This window comes from Canis lupus, chromosome 24 (assembly GCF_003254725.2).
Source record: "Canis lupus dingo isolate Sandy chromosome 24, ASM325472v2, whole genome shotgun sequence".
In the NCBI taxonomy this organism is placed as follows: Eukaryota; Metazoa; Chordata; class Mammalia; order Carnivora; family Canidae; genus Canis; species Canis lupus.
The window spans coordinates 25,799,731-25,816,370 of NC_064266.1; the positions used below are offsets into that span (position 1 = coordinate 25,799,731).

The 16,640-nt window shown below is 42.2% G+C and overlaps 1 protein-coding gene and 1 long non-coding RNA gene across 11 annotated transcripts in view; one reads left to right on the top strand and one right to left on the bottom strand.

Annotated features, from left to right (window-relative positions):
- The window catches only part of RBL1 (RB transcriptional corepressor like 1), a 58,743-nt gene extending 49,321 nt beyond the window's left edge, over positions 1-9,422 (bottom strand). For 7 of the 9 annotated variants that reach the window (XM_035705333.2, XM_025470015.3, XM_049100356.1 and 4 more), the window contains exons 1-2: positions 9,082-9,422; positions 4,908-5,041 (exon numbers count right to left, since the gene is read on the bottom strand). In XM_035705333.2, the coding sequence (XP_035561226.1) occupies positions 4,908-5,041; positions 9,082-9,237 (290 nt within the window). In that variant the 5' untranslated portion in view covers positions 9,238-9,422. Of the gene's footprint in view, positions 1-4,907; positions 5,042-8,347; positions 8,488-9,081 lie in introns of those variants that run through there. The other 2 variants (XM_035705334.2, XM_035705335.2) reach the window with 2 other exon arrangements.
- A 105-nt stretch (positions 9,423-9,527) lies between these two features.
- On the top strand, positions 9,528-14,956 carry LOC118352149 (uncharacterized). 2 transcript variants are annotated; one of them, XR_007405484.1, is made up of 4 exons: positions 9,528-9,812; positions 10,560-10,612; positions 10,887-11,018; positions 12,415-14,956. It is a non-coding gene; the product is annotated as an uncharacterized LOC118352149 (long non-coding RNA). The 2 variants fall into 2 exon arrangements; XR_007405485.1 differs by lacking the exon at positions 10,560-10,612 and having other exon boundaries at positions 9,546-9,812.
- Positions 14,957-16,640: the final 1,684 nt, after the last annotated feature.

Genomic DNA, 16,640 nt, shown 5'->3' on the forward strand with positions numbered 1-16,640 from the left:
GCTATGAAATTACTCTGGCTTTCAGAATCACTATGGGAATAAAGATTTTGAATTAGTGCTCATTTCATAAATGTCTTCTCCTATGCAAGAAGTGATGGTACCTACCTACCTACTTCTTTTGTTCCATACATCATCTACACAATAATTTGTATATTCATTACAAGGTAAATGTTAATAGATTGTTGAGTTCACAAAATTAGTTTGAGGACAGACAGTATCTCCCCAATAGGTTGATTCTGGAAGTTGCTTACAAAGCATCAGACAGTTCAGGGATAAAATTCAAGTGTTTGTGTTCCAGTATGTTGTTCCACCATCAAATATAAATGAAGAAGATAGCATATACCCAGAAAATCACTTATTACTCCACCTTTCTGGCTTATTCAATTTTTTAAAAAAATTTTATTTATTCATGAGAGACAGAGAGAGAGAGGCAGACATAAGCAGAGAGAGAAGCAGGCTCCATGCAGGGAGCCCGATGTGGGAATTGATCCTAGGACTTCGGGATCATGCCCTGGGTGGAAAGCCGACACTCTACCACTGAGCCACCGAGGCATCACTGGCTTGTTCAATTTTTTATGTCCCCGTGTTACTATGGTCTTAGATTGAAAATCTGTAGTGTTAAAGTTCACTTAAGTGCGATATACATTTAATGCTATATACAGAATGATTTTTAAAAGAAGATTTTATTTATTTATTCATGAGACAGAGAGAGAGGCAGAGACATAGGCAGAGGGAAAAGCAGGCTCCCTGTGGGGAGCCTGATGTAGGACTTGATCCCAGGACCCCGGGATCATGACCTGAGCCAAACACAGATGCTCAACCACTGAGCTACCCAGGTGTCTCCAAAATGATAGTTTTAAGATTTGATTTGATTTGATTTTTTGTTAAGATTTTATTTTTAGGGGATCCCTGGGTGGCGCAGCGGTTTAGCGCCTGCCTTTGGCCCAGGGCGCGATCCTGGAGACCCGGGATCGAATCCCACGTCGGGCTCCCGGTGCATGGAGCCTGCTTCTCCCTCTGCCTGTGTCTCTGCCTCTCTCTCTCTCTGTGTGTGTGACTATCATAAATAAATTAAAAAAAAAAAGATTTTATTTTTAAATAATCTCTACATCCAACCTGGGCCTTGAATTTACAACCCTGAGATCAAGAGTTACATGCTTTACTGGCCGAAACAGCCAGGTGCCTCAGAATAATAGTTTTTATTTATTCTTTAAAAAGATTTTATTATTTATTCATGAGAGACACAGAGAGATAGGCAGAGACACAGGCAGAGGGAGAAACAGGCTCCCCACAGGGAGCCTGATATGGGACTTGATCCCCAGACCCCAGGAACACACCCTGAGTGGAAGGCAGATGCTCAACCACTGAGCCACTCAGGCATCCTGGAATAATATATATATATTTTTAAGATTTTATTTATTCATTCATAGAGACAGAGAGAGAGAGGGAGGCAGAGACACAGGCAGAGGGAGAAGCGGGCTCCACACAGGGAGCCTGACGTGGGACTTGATCCCGTGTCTCCAGGATCAGGCCCCGGGCTGCAGGCGGCGTTAAACCGCTGCGCCACCAGGGCTGCCCAGCAATAATACTTTTTTTAAAAAGGTGATGGAAGACATCATCAGCTAATTGTCCACAGGTATTCAAACTCCAAATATGCTGATTAAAATCTGAGAATCTAAGAGTCTCTTTAAAAGATTTTTTTTTAAGATCTTATTTATTTATTCATGACACAGAGAAAGAGAGGCAGAGACATAGGCAGAGGGAGAAGGCAGCTCCACGCAAGAGCCCGATGCAAGTCTCGATCTCAAAACTCTAGGATCACATCCTGAGCAGAAGGCAGATGCTCAACCGCTGAGCCACCCAGGCATCCCTCTTTAAAAGATTATCAATAACAGCAAAAAAAAATTTTTTTTTGCCAGATTACTAAATACTTAATTTGGCTGACAAATTAAGAGTCCCTTATAGGAGACTGATTTGGAGGCAGGGATGCTAAGCATGTGAAATTCTTTCCTTTGTGGGGAATTCCCCAATTTTGTGTCTTGCTGCCTACTAGATAGATCAGCTTCACTGAAGTTTGGGTGAAGGCATAAAACCTGAGGTTCTTGATACAGGTCTGGGATTTTGAATCTGGAGCTGGCAGTACAGAGAACTGAGTGATAAATTCTTATAGTAGGATCAACAGCAATATTCAGCTATTAGGGACAAATACAGTGGCAATGTCCAGGGATGGCACTGCTGGCCATGCAAGTCATGCCCTTGTTAGATGAATTCTTGTGAAATGCATTTTGGTTCTAGCCAGCCTCCTTTTGTTCCTGGGTGTTTTCCAAGTCTATTTTCTCAGGTCATCCTAAAGACTCTGTCAGCTATTCAATATCCTTTCAGTAAATTTCTTTTCTCTTTAAGTCAGCCAAAGTCCATAATTGGTATCTGTTTTTTATAAACAAAAGGTTTGACTAATACATCCTCATATAAATCCATTGTATTTATTGCTATTTCAAAAATGGCTATTCTAAACAAGAACAAAGTACATCAGAATGTTTGGAAACAAAAAAACTTATAGCATTATTATTACCTAAACTATGATTATGATTTTTAAAAAATATTTTATTTATTTATTCATGAGAGACAGAGAGAGAGGCAGAGACACAGGCACAGGGAGAAGCAGGCTCCCTGTGGGGAGCCCGATGTGGGACTCAATCCCAGGACCCCCGGATTAAGACCTGAGCCAAAGGCAGACGCTCAACCATTGAGTCATCCAGGCATCCCTGATTACGACTATTTATTTATTTATTTAAATTTTATTTATTTATTCATGAGAGACACAGAGAGAGAGAGAGAGAGAGAGAGGCAGAGACACAGGCAGAGGGAGAAGCAGGCTTCATGCAGGAAGCCTGACGCGGGACTCGATCCCAGGGCCCCAGGATCACACCCTGGGATGAAGGCAGGCACTAAACCACTGAGCCACCCAGGGATCCCTGATTACGGATTTTTAAAGTAAAATAAGAAGTTTTATAAATTTCACAGCTTTCAAAACAATTGCATTTGTTGGAATTGTTGTAAAGAATACATTACTCCAGTAAGTACCTAAAAGATGTTCCACATCATTGGCCATTGGGGAAATACAAAATACCACTTTTTTTTTTTTTTTTTTTTTTTTTTTTTTACAAAATACCATTTCATGCTCACTAGAATAGCCATATAATAAAGATTATAAGTATTGGCAAGGATATGGGTAAATGGAACCCTCAAACTCTGGTGGTAGGAATGTAAACTCCTGTAGTCACTTTGGAAAACAATCTGACAGTGCCTCAGAAGGTTAAACAGAGTTCCCATATGACCCAACAGTTCCATTTGTACATATTACCAAGAGAAATGACAATATATGTCTACACAAAAACTTGTACACAAATGTTCATAGTAGCATTACTCATAATAGCCAAAAGATGGAAACAACTCAAGTATCCATCAACTAATAAGTGGATAAACAAATTGTGGTATATCCATGCAATGTATTATTATTTAACCATAAAGAGGAATGAAGTACTGATACATGCCAAGGGCTAGGAGGAGGGAGGAGGAAGCTACTGTTTAATTGTTATGAAGTTTCAATTTGGGAAGCTGAAAAAATTCTGGAGATGTATGATAGTTGTACAACAATGTAAACGTATTTAATGCCACTGAACTGTACACTTAAAATTGGTTAAAAGGTAAATTTTTATGCATATGTATTTTTAAAGGATTCACTTATTCATTTATATATATATATATTACACACACACACACACATATACATAGGCAGAAGGAGAGAAGCAGAGTCACTGATGAACTGGGAGCCTGACACAGGGCCAGATCCCATAATTCCGGTATCATGACCTGAGCCAAAATGAAGAGTTGGATACCCAACCAACTATGCCACCTGCATGCCCCTATTTTATGTATATTTTACCATACACACACTCCTAAAACAAATATAGAGTAAGGATGGTAAATACAGGGCATATGTCCCAATAGCAGCATAATACTGAATTTTAATGGCATTCAAAAGAAAAAATTATTTTGTAAAAATTTAATATAACCAATGTTGTAATTAAAATGTATGAAAAATAAATTTTCATGAACAAAATATTTATTCAGGTTCTTTTATAATATGAAAGTAAAAAAAATGGGGCAGCCCGGGTGGCTCAGCGGTTTAGCGTCTGCCTTCAGCCCAGGACGTGATCCTGGAGACCTGGGATCGAGTCCCACATCGGGTTCCCTGCGTGGAGCCTGCTTTGCCCTCTGCCTGTGTCTCTGCCTCTCTTCTGTTTCCCATGAATAAATAAATAAAATATTAAAAAAAAGAAAAAAATGAATGAATGTCATCTTGATTTATTTATTTATAAAAATATTTTATTTATTTATTTATGAGAGACACACACACACACACAGAGGCAGAGACACAGGCAGAGGGAGAAGCAGGCTCCATGCAGGGAGCCCGATGTGGGACTCGATCCCGAGTCTCCAGGATCACACCCTGAGCTGCAGGCGGCGCTAAACCGCTGCGCCACTGGGGCTGCCCTGTCATCTTGATTTAAATCATAAGTTACTGGAAAACTTGTGGAAAATGTGGAAAAATTACTTCTCAATACTTAAAACAATGAGATGCAGACAATTTCTTTATTAAATTAAAAATTGTGGGGATCCCTGGGCAGCTCAGCAGTTTAGCGCCTGCCTTCGGCTCAGGGAGGATCCTGGAGTCCCAGGATCGAGTCCCACATCAGGCTCCCTGTATGGAGCCTGCTTCTCCCTCTGCCTGTGTCTCTGCCTCTCTCTCTGTTTCTCTCTGTGTCTCACATGAATAAATAAATAAAATCTTTAAGACATTTTTTTATATGGTTAACAGTGTTTGAAAAATCAAAGTGCTTTACCTTAGTTTAGCTGAACGCAGTATTCTGGTAAGTGAAACACAATTTCCTTCCATGATACCCTTCCCAACAGTGGGAATAATGCTTTTGCGGCAGGCAACATATAATGAACATGCCAACCAGTGTATAACTTCTCCCTGGCAAGCAAAAGACAAACAGCAAAATGAATATATTATGTTAAAATGCTTGAGTTCTAGAACTAGAAAAGATCTTAGAACTATCTGGTCTCATTTTCATTATGTATGTAACAGGCCAGAGTGGTGAAGATATTTGCCCAAGGTCACAAAGCTTCGTTTTGCAGGAATGAATATAAAACTCCTTATTCTCAGTCCCACATAAGATTCTCCAACAGCATTAGTCTAAACATAGATCTCTCACCCACATACCAAATCTAATACTATTGAGAGTCCTCTTAAAATTTCTCAGCATTAGCTTTCTTGCTTTGAAAACACCAGTCATGGCCTTGATGATGCTTAAGTTCCTTTCCACTATTTGTTTTATGTTTCTTTTTTAACATGAAGAAAGTTTGGCAGAGAAAGGAAAGAACAGAGTATAAAGAGGACAAGGGAGTCACACATAAAAAGTTCACATCTGGGACACCTGCATGGCTCAGTCGGTTAAGTGTCTGCTTTCAGCTCAGGTCATGATCCTGAGGTCCTAGGATAGAGCCCTGCATCAGGCTTCCTCGTCAGTGAGGAGCCTACAGCTCCTCCTGTTTGTGCTGTCAAATAAGTAAATAAAATCTTAAAAAAAAAAAAAAAAAAAGGTTCGTATCTTTCATGTATAACAGAGAAGGCTGTCATTTTTGTGAGGTAAAATTTGGGAATTATTTACTCAATCTTTAAAATAGTAAGTCTCTCTATTATAGCAGATATCTCAATTTACAATGCTATAAAAAGGTGATGTTTGGGGGACACCTGGGTCGCTCAGCGGTTGAGCTCCTCCCTTCGGCCCAGGGCATGATCCTGGAGTCTGGGGATCAAGTCCGACATCGGGCTCCCTGCATGGGGCCTGCTTCTCCCTCTGCCTGTGTCTCTGCCTCTCTGTGTCTTTCATGAATAAATAAAATCTTTAAAAAGAAAAAAAAAAGTGATGTTTGGGAATTCAACACTTAATTGCTTTATTTTTTTTATTGATTTTTAAAATATTTTATTTATTTATTCATGAGACACAGAGAATGAAAGAGGCAGAGACATAGGCAGGGGGAGAAGCAGGCTCCATACAGGGAGCCTCATGCTGGACTCAATCCCAGGATTCCGGGATCATGCCCTGAGCAGAAGGCAGATGCTCAACCACTGAGCCACCCTGGCGTCCCAATTGTCTGCTTTATTATTTTTTTTTAATTTTTTTTTAATTGTCTGCTTTAGACTTAAGATATCTCCAAGCTAGAATCACTTCATGACTTTACCACTGGACTATATATATATAATCACAAAGAACTATACATATGTGAACTACAGACACACATTTTATAACACACCTGTGTTCCTATTCACTGTTCTGCAGATCCTAAGACCAGTCTCCAAAAGAATAAAACCCTGGAAGACTTGTAATAATCCAAAAGGGAAGGGCAGAAATGGGTGGCCCCACCAATAGTTAAAATCCAGTGATACTATCCTAATGTAGTGAGAAGTCTTACATGCTCAAGGTATTAAATGAGACATGTAAGCTTATGGTTGCATATTTTTAGATACCTTGATTAATAATTGTTGGGGAAGTACATCCAAGTATTAGCTTCTGGGTACAGGTTACTAGATGAAAACACCATTAAGATAGAAAAAAAATTAATATTGATATTTTTGCTTTTTGTCCTAGAAAAAAACAACTATATTATCTTAATTCTTTGATACTAGACCTTAGAATACAAAGATGGTTTCTGACCTCTGTAATTCCAAATCTAGAGTTAAGAAAAGGAATAGATAACGGTTATCTATAATTGGTGAGATATATGTTGTAAGAATTGAAGATAAAGTATGAGAATATAGTAACTGATTTTGAGTAGAGGTCAGAGGAGGATTCAGAGGGAGACTTAAAATGGTTGAGTGGAGAATCACCAAAATCTAAGAGGGTGAGAGGGATAAACAAGGGGGTAAGTGGGATATACTAATATACTGAAAGGGGTAGGAGCTGGGGAGAGGGCTTAAGAAACAGTAGATACATGAAAATACCTACTTCAAGAGCATTTCACCAAAAACAATCAAAAGGAAAAAAAAAAAAGAGGAGGAGGAGAACAAAAGACATAGGATAGAATAAATGGTCACCAAATCTTAATTCACACATCTGTGTTTTATTTATTTTATTTATTTATTTATTCATTCATTCATGAGAGACACAGAGGCAGAGACACAGGCAGAGGGAGAAGCAGGCTCCCTGCAGGAAGCCTGATGTGGGACTTGATCCCAGGACTCTGGGATTACCGCCTGAGCCAAAGGCAGATGCTCAACCACTGAGCTACCCAGGCGTCCCTCACACGTCTGTTTTCTAAATCAAACATTTAAGATGTCCTGATCAACTCCACCTAGCTGACTTATTTCTTGAGACTTAGTTCTTCAAATAGCCTGTTGTAGGGGATGAGGGAAGTTTCCAGGCAGAGCAAATGGCATGGAGAAAACACACAGGTGGGAAGAAACTTGGTATATTCAAGAATTTGAGGGGCACCTGGGTGGCCTCGAGTTGGTTGAGCCTCCGACTCTTGGTTTCTGCTGATGTCACGATCTCAGAGTCCTAGAATCAAGTCCTGTATTGGGCTCCCGCTCAGCACGGAGTCGGCTGCCCCCCTCCCTCTATCCCTCCCCATTGCGTGCTCTCTAAAATAAATATTAAAAAAAAAAAAAAAGAATTTGAAAGAGTGCCTAGTTTAATGCCTGGACTACAGTTTTCACTCAGTAAATGTTTATTCAATGACAGAGGACTTGGGAAGTCAGAAACACCTTCTCAGGCATTTAAAAATTAGTTTGTTTTCATTGAGTAGGCATAATCCATAATCCCCCCTTACTTTCTTATTCTTTCTTGAGCCGTGCCACCCATGGATGGTCGCTGTCCTGTATCCAGTTTACCCGGTCCTATCCCAGAGACATGTAAGAGTGTCTCTCTTAGGTATTTTCCCGCCTCGTGTAACAGACACACGTACACGCTCAACTCCACGTACCCACCTACATGCCTCTGAACCCAGGAATTACTTATTTTACCCGGTGAGTCAAATTGTGCGGGAAAGCCTCTGAATTTTAGAGTGAAGTGCTGAAATAAATCCCATTCCTACGTCTACACTGGCTTCCTATAACAAACAGCAGAATGGCCCTGGACAGGCAGGCCAGTCCTCTACCCGGAGAGCAGGTACAATACTGCGCTACCACGTTCACGGGGCGGCTGTGAGGACTCCCGCGAGGACGGGGCTGGGGCGTGGGCGTGGGGTGAGGAATCCGGTAGTGACCGGCCACACTAACCTTATTCAGAGCCAGGCGCTGCGCTAAGCCTCAGGGCCCTGAGGCGGGACCAGGCGCGGGCTGAGGGCTGGGCCCCACCTGCTGAACGCTCTCGGGCAGGCCAGCACCGCACACCTCCGCCCTCCCGTCGAGGCCGCGGGGCGGGGTGAGGGAGCGGTCCGAAGGCTCCGACTCCCCGCGCGGCTCCACCAGCAGCCGCGCGCCCCTGGCCACGTAGCTTAGGCGCTCCCGTGGGATGGGGGTCACGGGTCGGGCTCTCCGGGTTGTGGCGAGAACCGAGATGACGTGTTTAAAGGGCTTGGGCGGTGATGTCAGCACTATAGCTCACTTCAGCTCTTAGCATTCCCGCATTTGGTTCTTTGGTTTTTTGTTTTGTTTTGTTTTTGTTTTTTGTTTTTTTAATAGATTTACAGGCGCTATCGTGATGTCCGCGGCGCTCGGCTGGGCGAAGCGAAGCTGGTCGGAGTCTAGGGAACCCCCACCCCTCCCCCGCCGAGGGGGCGTGCGACCTCGGACTAGCCGCTCCTCTTCCGGACTTCGGTTTCCCGCCTCAGAAAGAAAATGGATAGTCGGTGTCTACGCGCGCCCGTCCCCCTCCGCACTCTGCGGCGCCCGGCGGGGCCGCGACCCTTCCCGGTGGGTAAACTCCCACCGCCCCACAGGGTGGGGCAGGGGCGGGGCGGGGGTGGGGCCTGGCGGGGGTCGGGTCCGGCCGCCCACCTGCCGCCGCTCACCTCTAGACTGTAGTTGCCCCGGATGGCGGTGAAGTCGTCCAGGGCTTCGGCCGCGCTCCCCTCGTCCAGGTTCAGCTCCTGGCACAGGGCCTGCAGCGCCTCCCCGGCCGCGGCGACTACCGCCGCCCCCTCGGCGTGCGGGTCGTCTTCGAACATCCCCTCCGGCCCCGCGGGCGGCGCGGTCACAGCCCCCCGGCTCCTTTCTCCCTCCTGGGCGCGCTACCCACAACCCCCCGCGCCAAAGCGCGCGAAACTCGGCGGCTTCAGAGCGACGTCTCTCCGGCAGTCTGCATCCGCAGTTCTCCTCAAAAAAGTCCGTTTCTCCTGCAAGGCACTCGGTGGTCTCGCTCTGGAACTGTGATAAGAAGATGGACCTCAGTTCCAGAAAAAAAAGCCCTGAGTTTGGTCCTTGGCGGGCAGCGGTGAGCCCAGCCGGCGGAGTAAGTTGGTGCGGAGGGATCGGCCGGCGCGCGCAGTCTGCTGGGAATTGTAGTCCGTGGCCTGTCCTGACGCCCGCTGCGCCGCCCTGGTCTAACCGGCTCTTTGTTTTGGGCCTCCATCGTCTTACCGAGAAGCCTTCTCTGTACCACTAACCCTCGGGCCTGGGTTTGTCACCGTCCCGCCAAACATAGTCTGACTGAGCCTTGCCCCTTGAGTTAGGAGACGGAGGCAGGAACAGAAAAAAGTGGTTCTGTGACGGCGGGAGGCTTCGGGACGCTTTCCTGTGCTCCGTGAGTGATCTGTTGAATGGTTGAAGGGCTGGCGAGGCAAACTAGGCTTGACCTGGGCTGAGAGACTTGCAGTAATCAGCTCCCCGAAGGGCCGTCATTCCAGGCTTGGGAATGGCCTGAGCGCATGGCTGAAGGCATGCAACTGGTCTCCCAAGCTTATACTTCGGCTCCACTGAAACCCTTCACTGGAAGAGCCCAGACCTTGTCACTCCTTAGCTCAAAATCTTTCAGTAGATTCCTCTTGCCCTTAAAATCGTATCCAAACTCAGTGGCCCACAGGGCCCCTGTGATCTGGCCTCACCTCATTGCCCCCACCCAAGTATATAACAAGGTGCAGCCTCACTGCTTAGTTTTGGAACCTTGAAAATGCCAAGCAGCCAAGCTAGTTCTTGCCTCAAGGCCTTTCTCACATGCTGATCAGTCGGTCCCAAAATACTCTATAGCAGGTCTTTGCTTGTCCGGCTCCTTGTCATCAAGTTCAACTAAGTATTACCTTCTCAGGCCCTTCCAGAGCACTATCTAAAATTAGCTGACCCACCCCCCTAACACCCCATTTCATGGTTTTCATAGCACCATTATAACTATCTGAAATTATCTTGTTTATTCACTGGCTCTTCCTACTAAAATGTGAATCGCATGAGAGCAGGAACCTATTTTTCATGTTCACTGTATTACGAAGTTTAGATTAGCGCCTGGCTCATAGTTGGCACTCAGTACTTCACAAAGTGTGTTTGAAAAATTACAAAGATGCCCGGATGAGGGAAGGAGTCACCAGAGATGAAAATGGAAGATAGGTCAAGGTAGGTTACAAAGGACCTCATATACCCTACTAAAAGCCTAGACGTTATCAGTGGAGGTTTTAATGAAAAGAGGTGATAAATGACCCATAGCATTCTGGGAATGTCTCTCTGGCTACAGTGGGACACATAGATCAGATGGAGTAGAGACTAGAGGTGTGGAGATGGTGGGGGTTGTCCAGCATTGAAAGGAGCCAGTCTGGAGAGAGGTCTCTTAGAACTGAATGGGGCACTGCTAAACAAGGAAGAGTCCCCATTAACAGAAGTTTCCATCTAGATCAAGAGGGTGAAAGGTGATGCTGCTGTCAACTAGAATGGGAGTACAAGCAGAGGGATGACATCAGTTATAGAGCCGCTGTGTTTGGGATGCCTGCAGGAAGTTTAAGAGGAGGCTGATGGATCCTGCAAGGTAGCCCCTCTCACCTCTCTCCTAGCAATTTCCCAGTCTATTCTAGATTGTCTACGCTTGGAATTGGAGGGTTGGAATTGGGAACCAGCTGCAAGCTGGATCTCAAATGAGTAAAGACTCGATCTCCTCTCACCCTCCAAACTCAAAATCAAACTGAAACACCCATGTGGCACTTCCAACTCTTCTTCCTTCTAGAAGCTACTACTGCAGCTGACTTTAGGACCGTCTCATTATTGTCTAGAAATGTTGGCACATAGTGTCTGCACAGAGACTTTCCTCCCAATAGTTTTTATTTACTTAGAGGATGGGTATGGATAATTGAGGGGAGGTCTATATTCAGTTCCAAGAGATCTATATCAAGATTTAACATCCTTCTAACTTTTGTCCTCTTACCAAAGGTCAGGATTAGTGGAGGTAAACCATGGGTGAAGTCCCTCTTGTAGTGGCTCATTTGTTTTCTAATTAACCTGAGCTTATTTGAGAGAGAGCTTCAGGAGTAGGGACAGTCTGGACATCAGGATTTGGGAATATTCAGGCAATACCTGAGGCTAAGGGTAAGGAGTGTGTTAGCATAAGAAGAGACTCAAGGATAGAACCTTTAGGAACACCTACATTTCAGAGATGGGCACAATTTGAGGAATGAATGAATCTGTCCACACAGGTATAAAAATAGAGGAGTAGTATCTCGAAGGCTAGGAAAGAAGTACTCCATAGAGCCCAACATTGCAGAGAATCCAAATAGAGTTCAAAGAAAGACCTTGTAAATTATCGTTCATATGTTTTTAATGACATTTGCCAGAGCAGTTTTCTTTAGCATGGTGGGAATGAGAGCCAGATTACTGTAGCTGAGGGGCTAATGGGAGGGAGTAAAGTCAGAAAGTTGGAAGTAGGAAGTTAAAGCTTCTAAGAAGTTTGGTGGTGGAGAGGCAGAAGGAAGGGAATTGTCTAGCATAGAAGAAAACGTATGTGAATAATTAGGGCCAGGAGCAGACAGAGAGAGACTAAAGATAAAGAGATCACTGATTTACCTAGGCCCTGGAAAAGGTGGCTAAGCTAGGAATCCAGAGTCTGGCCTTCCTCTTGGTAGCTCCTGTCTGGAATATCACCTTACATCTAGATTAAACAGAACTGCTAGGTACTCTGCTGAGTGCAAAATAGAGCAACATGTAGTAGGGGGTTGAGAGTGGTAAAGGTTTGGAACAACTGTTGAGAAATACCACTTGGTCTGTCAAATGCAAATATTATGGTCAGAATTTTTTGAGGAGAAATGGAGTAAAACTAAGTTGGCCCCATGGGATCCTGGCTTTCATAGCTGGTCCTGGACAAGATCACAAGAGATAAGAATCCTCAAGTCTTCTGCCTTTGCCATAACTAATTGATTTCTTTTTTTATTCAGATCTGAACTACAGAGAGGGTGATTCTGACCTTGAAAAGAAACCAAGATAAAAGGAAAGAGGTCTCAGGAATTATAAACCAACCCAAACCAGAGACTCAATGCCCCATTTTTCATTTCTATAGTAGTTTGGCTTTCAGTGAGTTGCAGTATATGGACTCAAGCCCATTTCTTCTTTGCTACTAGATTTGATTCTCCTCTTTTCACACTTCATGCATACTATGAAAATTCTTCATTTCTTCATTCCACAAATGTTTAATGAATGCTTGCTATGTGCAAGATACGGATTCTTCCTTTGCTGTGATTTTCAGATCATCTAGACTTGAACTAATAAGGAGGATGGCTGGCTTAAAAATGATCCAAGAACAAAAGAAGCCCCTCTCAAATGCCATCCAGCAAACAAAAACTGAGAAACATTATACATTTTTCCTTCTCTTAAGGACTGGATTCAGGCCCTAACTTTGGATTTTCAGTTAGTCATATCTGGTCTGTGTAAGGCCTTCCACTCTCATCTCCTTTTGATTCACCTGATCTGTAACCTTTTACATCAAATCAGTGACTTTTTTTTTCTTTTTTCTTTTGCCATGTTGTAATTCTCAGATTCTCCTGAATTGAATTATTAGGAAGTACAGGCCTTGGTATTGAGGCCAAGATAAAAGGAAAATGCTCTTATGTTCCCTTATTTCCCTTATGAAATAAAGCATTTTTTAAACAGTACTCCCCCCACCCTTTGGACTGTAACTAAACTATGTCCTTGTTTTTCAATAAATACTGCCATAGTCATCAACCTCCCCTCTAAAAAACCAGCCAATGCTTTCCTCTTAATCATTAACTCCTCAACTCCTTTATCCCCTACACCTAGTCACTAAATCTTGTGGATTCCTCTCTCTACCAGGTTTCTAGTTATCTCTCAACATTTTATGTTTTGTTTTCCAAACCATCTTACATTTAGTTACTAATTTTTCTCAAGGAACATATACATCATGTCACTCTCTTAAAACTTTTCAGGGGTTCACAGTATTACAATTGAATCAGATTTAGGCAGTTTACCATCAAAGACACATCTGTCAAATCCAGCCTCACCTGCATGCTTTATCTTTGTCTTTCATTGGTATGCTTTCCCTACTTTTCATCAGGGTTCATGCTGTTTTTTTTTTTCCTACTATCTAGCAATATGCTCATTTAATACTAAACTGAATTCTTTTTTTTTTTTTTTCTAAACTGAATTCTGAGTACAAAATGAACTATGGGTAGTGAAGCATTTACTCTGCCTTTCATTTCTGATCCAGCTACATCATGAAGGTTGTTTCTATTTTGATTCCATTGTGTAATAGGCCCTATGATTAGCCTCCCTATTGTGGTTTAATATTTCAGAGTTCCCCAGAGCATAAGTTCAGAGCCTGATTAGGGTCTTTAGAGGCTCCAGGCTCCAAAACTAAAATGATTATAGTACATACCCTCCCAAATGTAATTGAAAATATAAGCAATTCTAAAACACAGATTACATGTAAGAAAGTGAAACAAAGTTCTGATTGTTTTTCCTAGCTATTTCATTTTGAAATTATTTCAAAAAAATTTTTTTTATCCCTCAGCTTTACTATACCTAAGCAGGTACTTGGCATGCACATGTTCCTATAATGAAAGACTAACTACTCACCTAACCTTCTGTCAAAAAAAACAGTTGATAGTGGTGGGGGAGGGGCTAGACCTGACCTCACCATTCTTACTGCTCTTGGTCCTCCAAGAAAAACTAAAGTGGTGATCCTTGAACTCGGTGCCTACCAGGAAAATAGTGCCAGTCCACCACAAGGACAATTAAGTGATTTTTGTTCCTCTTCCTTTATACATTGGGGAAATCAGAAACTGAAGAGCCCAATTTAACTTAAAAATGTAATTTTAAGGACTTTATCAAAATCTATGCCTACTGCACTCAATTTAGTCAAAGGAAGATATTTCAAGAACGCATTTTTAAAGATTTTATTTATTTATTCATGAGAATACAGAGTCGAGATATAGACACAGGGAGAAGCAGGCTCCTCACAGGGAGCCTGATGCGGGACTTAATCCTTGTACCCAGGATCACTCCCTGAGCCGAAGGCAGATGCTCACCACTGAGCCACCCAGGCATCCCAAGGATAGCATTTTTTTTAAGTTTTCCTTTAAGAGATTGTACTGGCACAGACGTAATTCTACCTAGGACCAAAAATTATGATCATTTTTGTTTCCTGAATCCATACATACCTGGATTAATCCTGCTTCCCCTTAAAAAAACGAGAGCGGGAAACAAGCCCTAAGTGACTCTTAATGTTAGAGAACAACCTGAGGGTTAATGGAGGGAGATAGGCAGGACAAGGGCTAGATGGATGATGGGTATTAAAGAGGACACTTGTTGTGATGAGCACTGGGCGTTTCATGTAAGTGATGAATCATTAAATTTTACTCCAGAGACCAATATTGCACTATGTGTTAACTATATGAAACCAATACTGCACTGTATGTTAAAAAAAAAAAAAAGAAGGAAAAAATTAAAATGGTCTACAAATGACATTCTTTTTTTTCTTTTTAAAGATTTTTTATTTTATTTATTCATGAGCAAGCAAGAGAGAGGCAGAGACACAGGCAGAGGGAGAAGCAGGCTCCATGCACGGAGCCCGACGTGGACTCAGTCCCGGGATTCCAGGATCAGGCCCTGGGCTGAAGGTGGCGCTAAACCACTGAGCCACTCAGGCTACCCTACAAAACATTCCTAAATAAAGTTGTCATCCACCTCTTGAAAAAAACTCCTGCTCCCCCTTAATCCCAGGAGAGCCGGAAACCTGAACTTTGTTAGCTAAAAACCACCCCAGATATCCCTAAGCAGAAGATCCTGGTTGAAAAGTCAAACCATATAAGAAGTATGCATGTAATACTCAAAGACGGCAGTAGCAGTCTTAGATTATTCCTGATTATTCCTCATTTCAATTTCCACATTCAGTATAGAGAGATGGATATTTTCCTCCTTTGAAATAGCTAAGATTTTTCTCCATGGCTGTACCCTCTACTCTAAAGAAAGTAGAGAATTAGAATCAAGACATATGAGTTTAAGTCCTAACTGATTTTGTGTTCTTTAGCACATTTTTAAACCTCTCTGAGCCTATTTCCTCATCTGTAAAATGGCAGTAACAATGTCTAAATTATACAACTAATACAAAGGAAAAAATTATGTGACACTTCCATACAAATGACAATCATAACTTAACTATTTTCTTTCCAGTTTCTTACTGCACCAGAAACAACTGAAGCTAATCTTTATTTCTACACCTTAAAACATGTTATCCCTGTCAGTATAGCTGATTTTTTTTTAAAAGATTTTATTTATTTATTTGAGAGAGAAAGAGCATGAGAGGGGGTAGGGTCAGAGGAAGAATCAGACTCCTTACTGAGTGGAGAGCCTGATGTGGGGCTTGATCCTAGGACCTGAGCCAAAGGCAGACACTTAACCTACTGAGCCACCCATACGTCCCAGTATAGCTGATTTTTAATGCATGAATTTACATTGAATAATTGAGATTAGGAATGGGTCCACTTAGAGCAAACATATTGAAGATTATACATACACATGCATCCATATAAGGTATCTCTGGAAGGATAAATAAACTGGGAACCGTAGTTGCTTGAGGGAAAAGGAATGCAATAGTAGTGAGATAGGAACAAGGAAATTTACTTTTTACTCTGTGTCTTTGGGATCTTTTGAACTTTGTACTTACTCCAAAAATTAACCTATTAAATATGTATGCTATAAAATAAAATAAAGGAAAAAGGCTGTCCTGTACGTATGCTATGATACTTGATATTTATTACCTGTTTTTATTGATTAGCTGTTAATTAAAAAAATGCACCTAAGAACTTCTAGGCATTTTGTCATTTCAGAAATGATTTTTTTCTCTATATTTGATTTCAAAATTAAAACATATACATAAGATGCAGGAATAGAGAATCATGAATTAATTTCCATATACAAGCAAAGCACACTTATTACTATGGCCCTGAAGTTTGAAATGCAACAGCCAAAAGCAAAAATCCATGTAGCTAGACCATTTCACATGTTAACTAACTTTGTAACTAAAGTAACAAACCAAAGGCTATTCCTCAACATACAAAAATTCCTGTGGATCAACATGAAAAGACTAACAAACATCCTTAAAATGAGGAAAGGATTTGAATACTTAAAAAAGGAAATAATTTAGCAT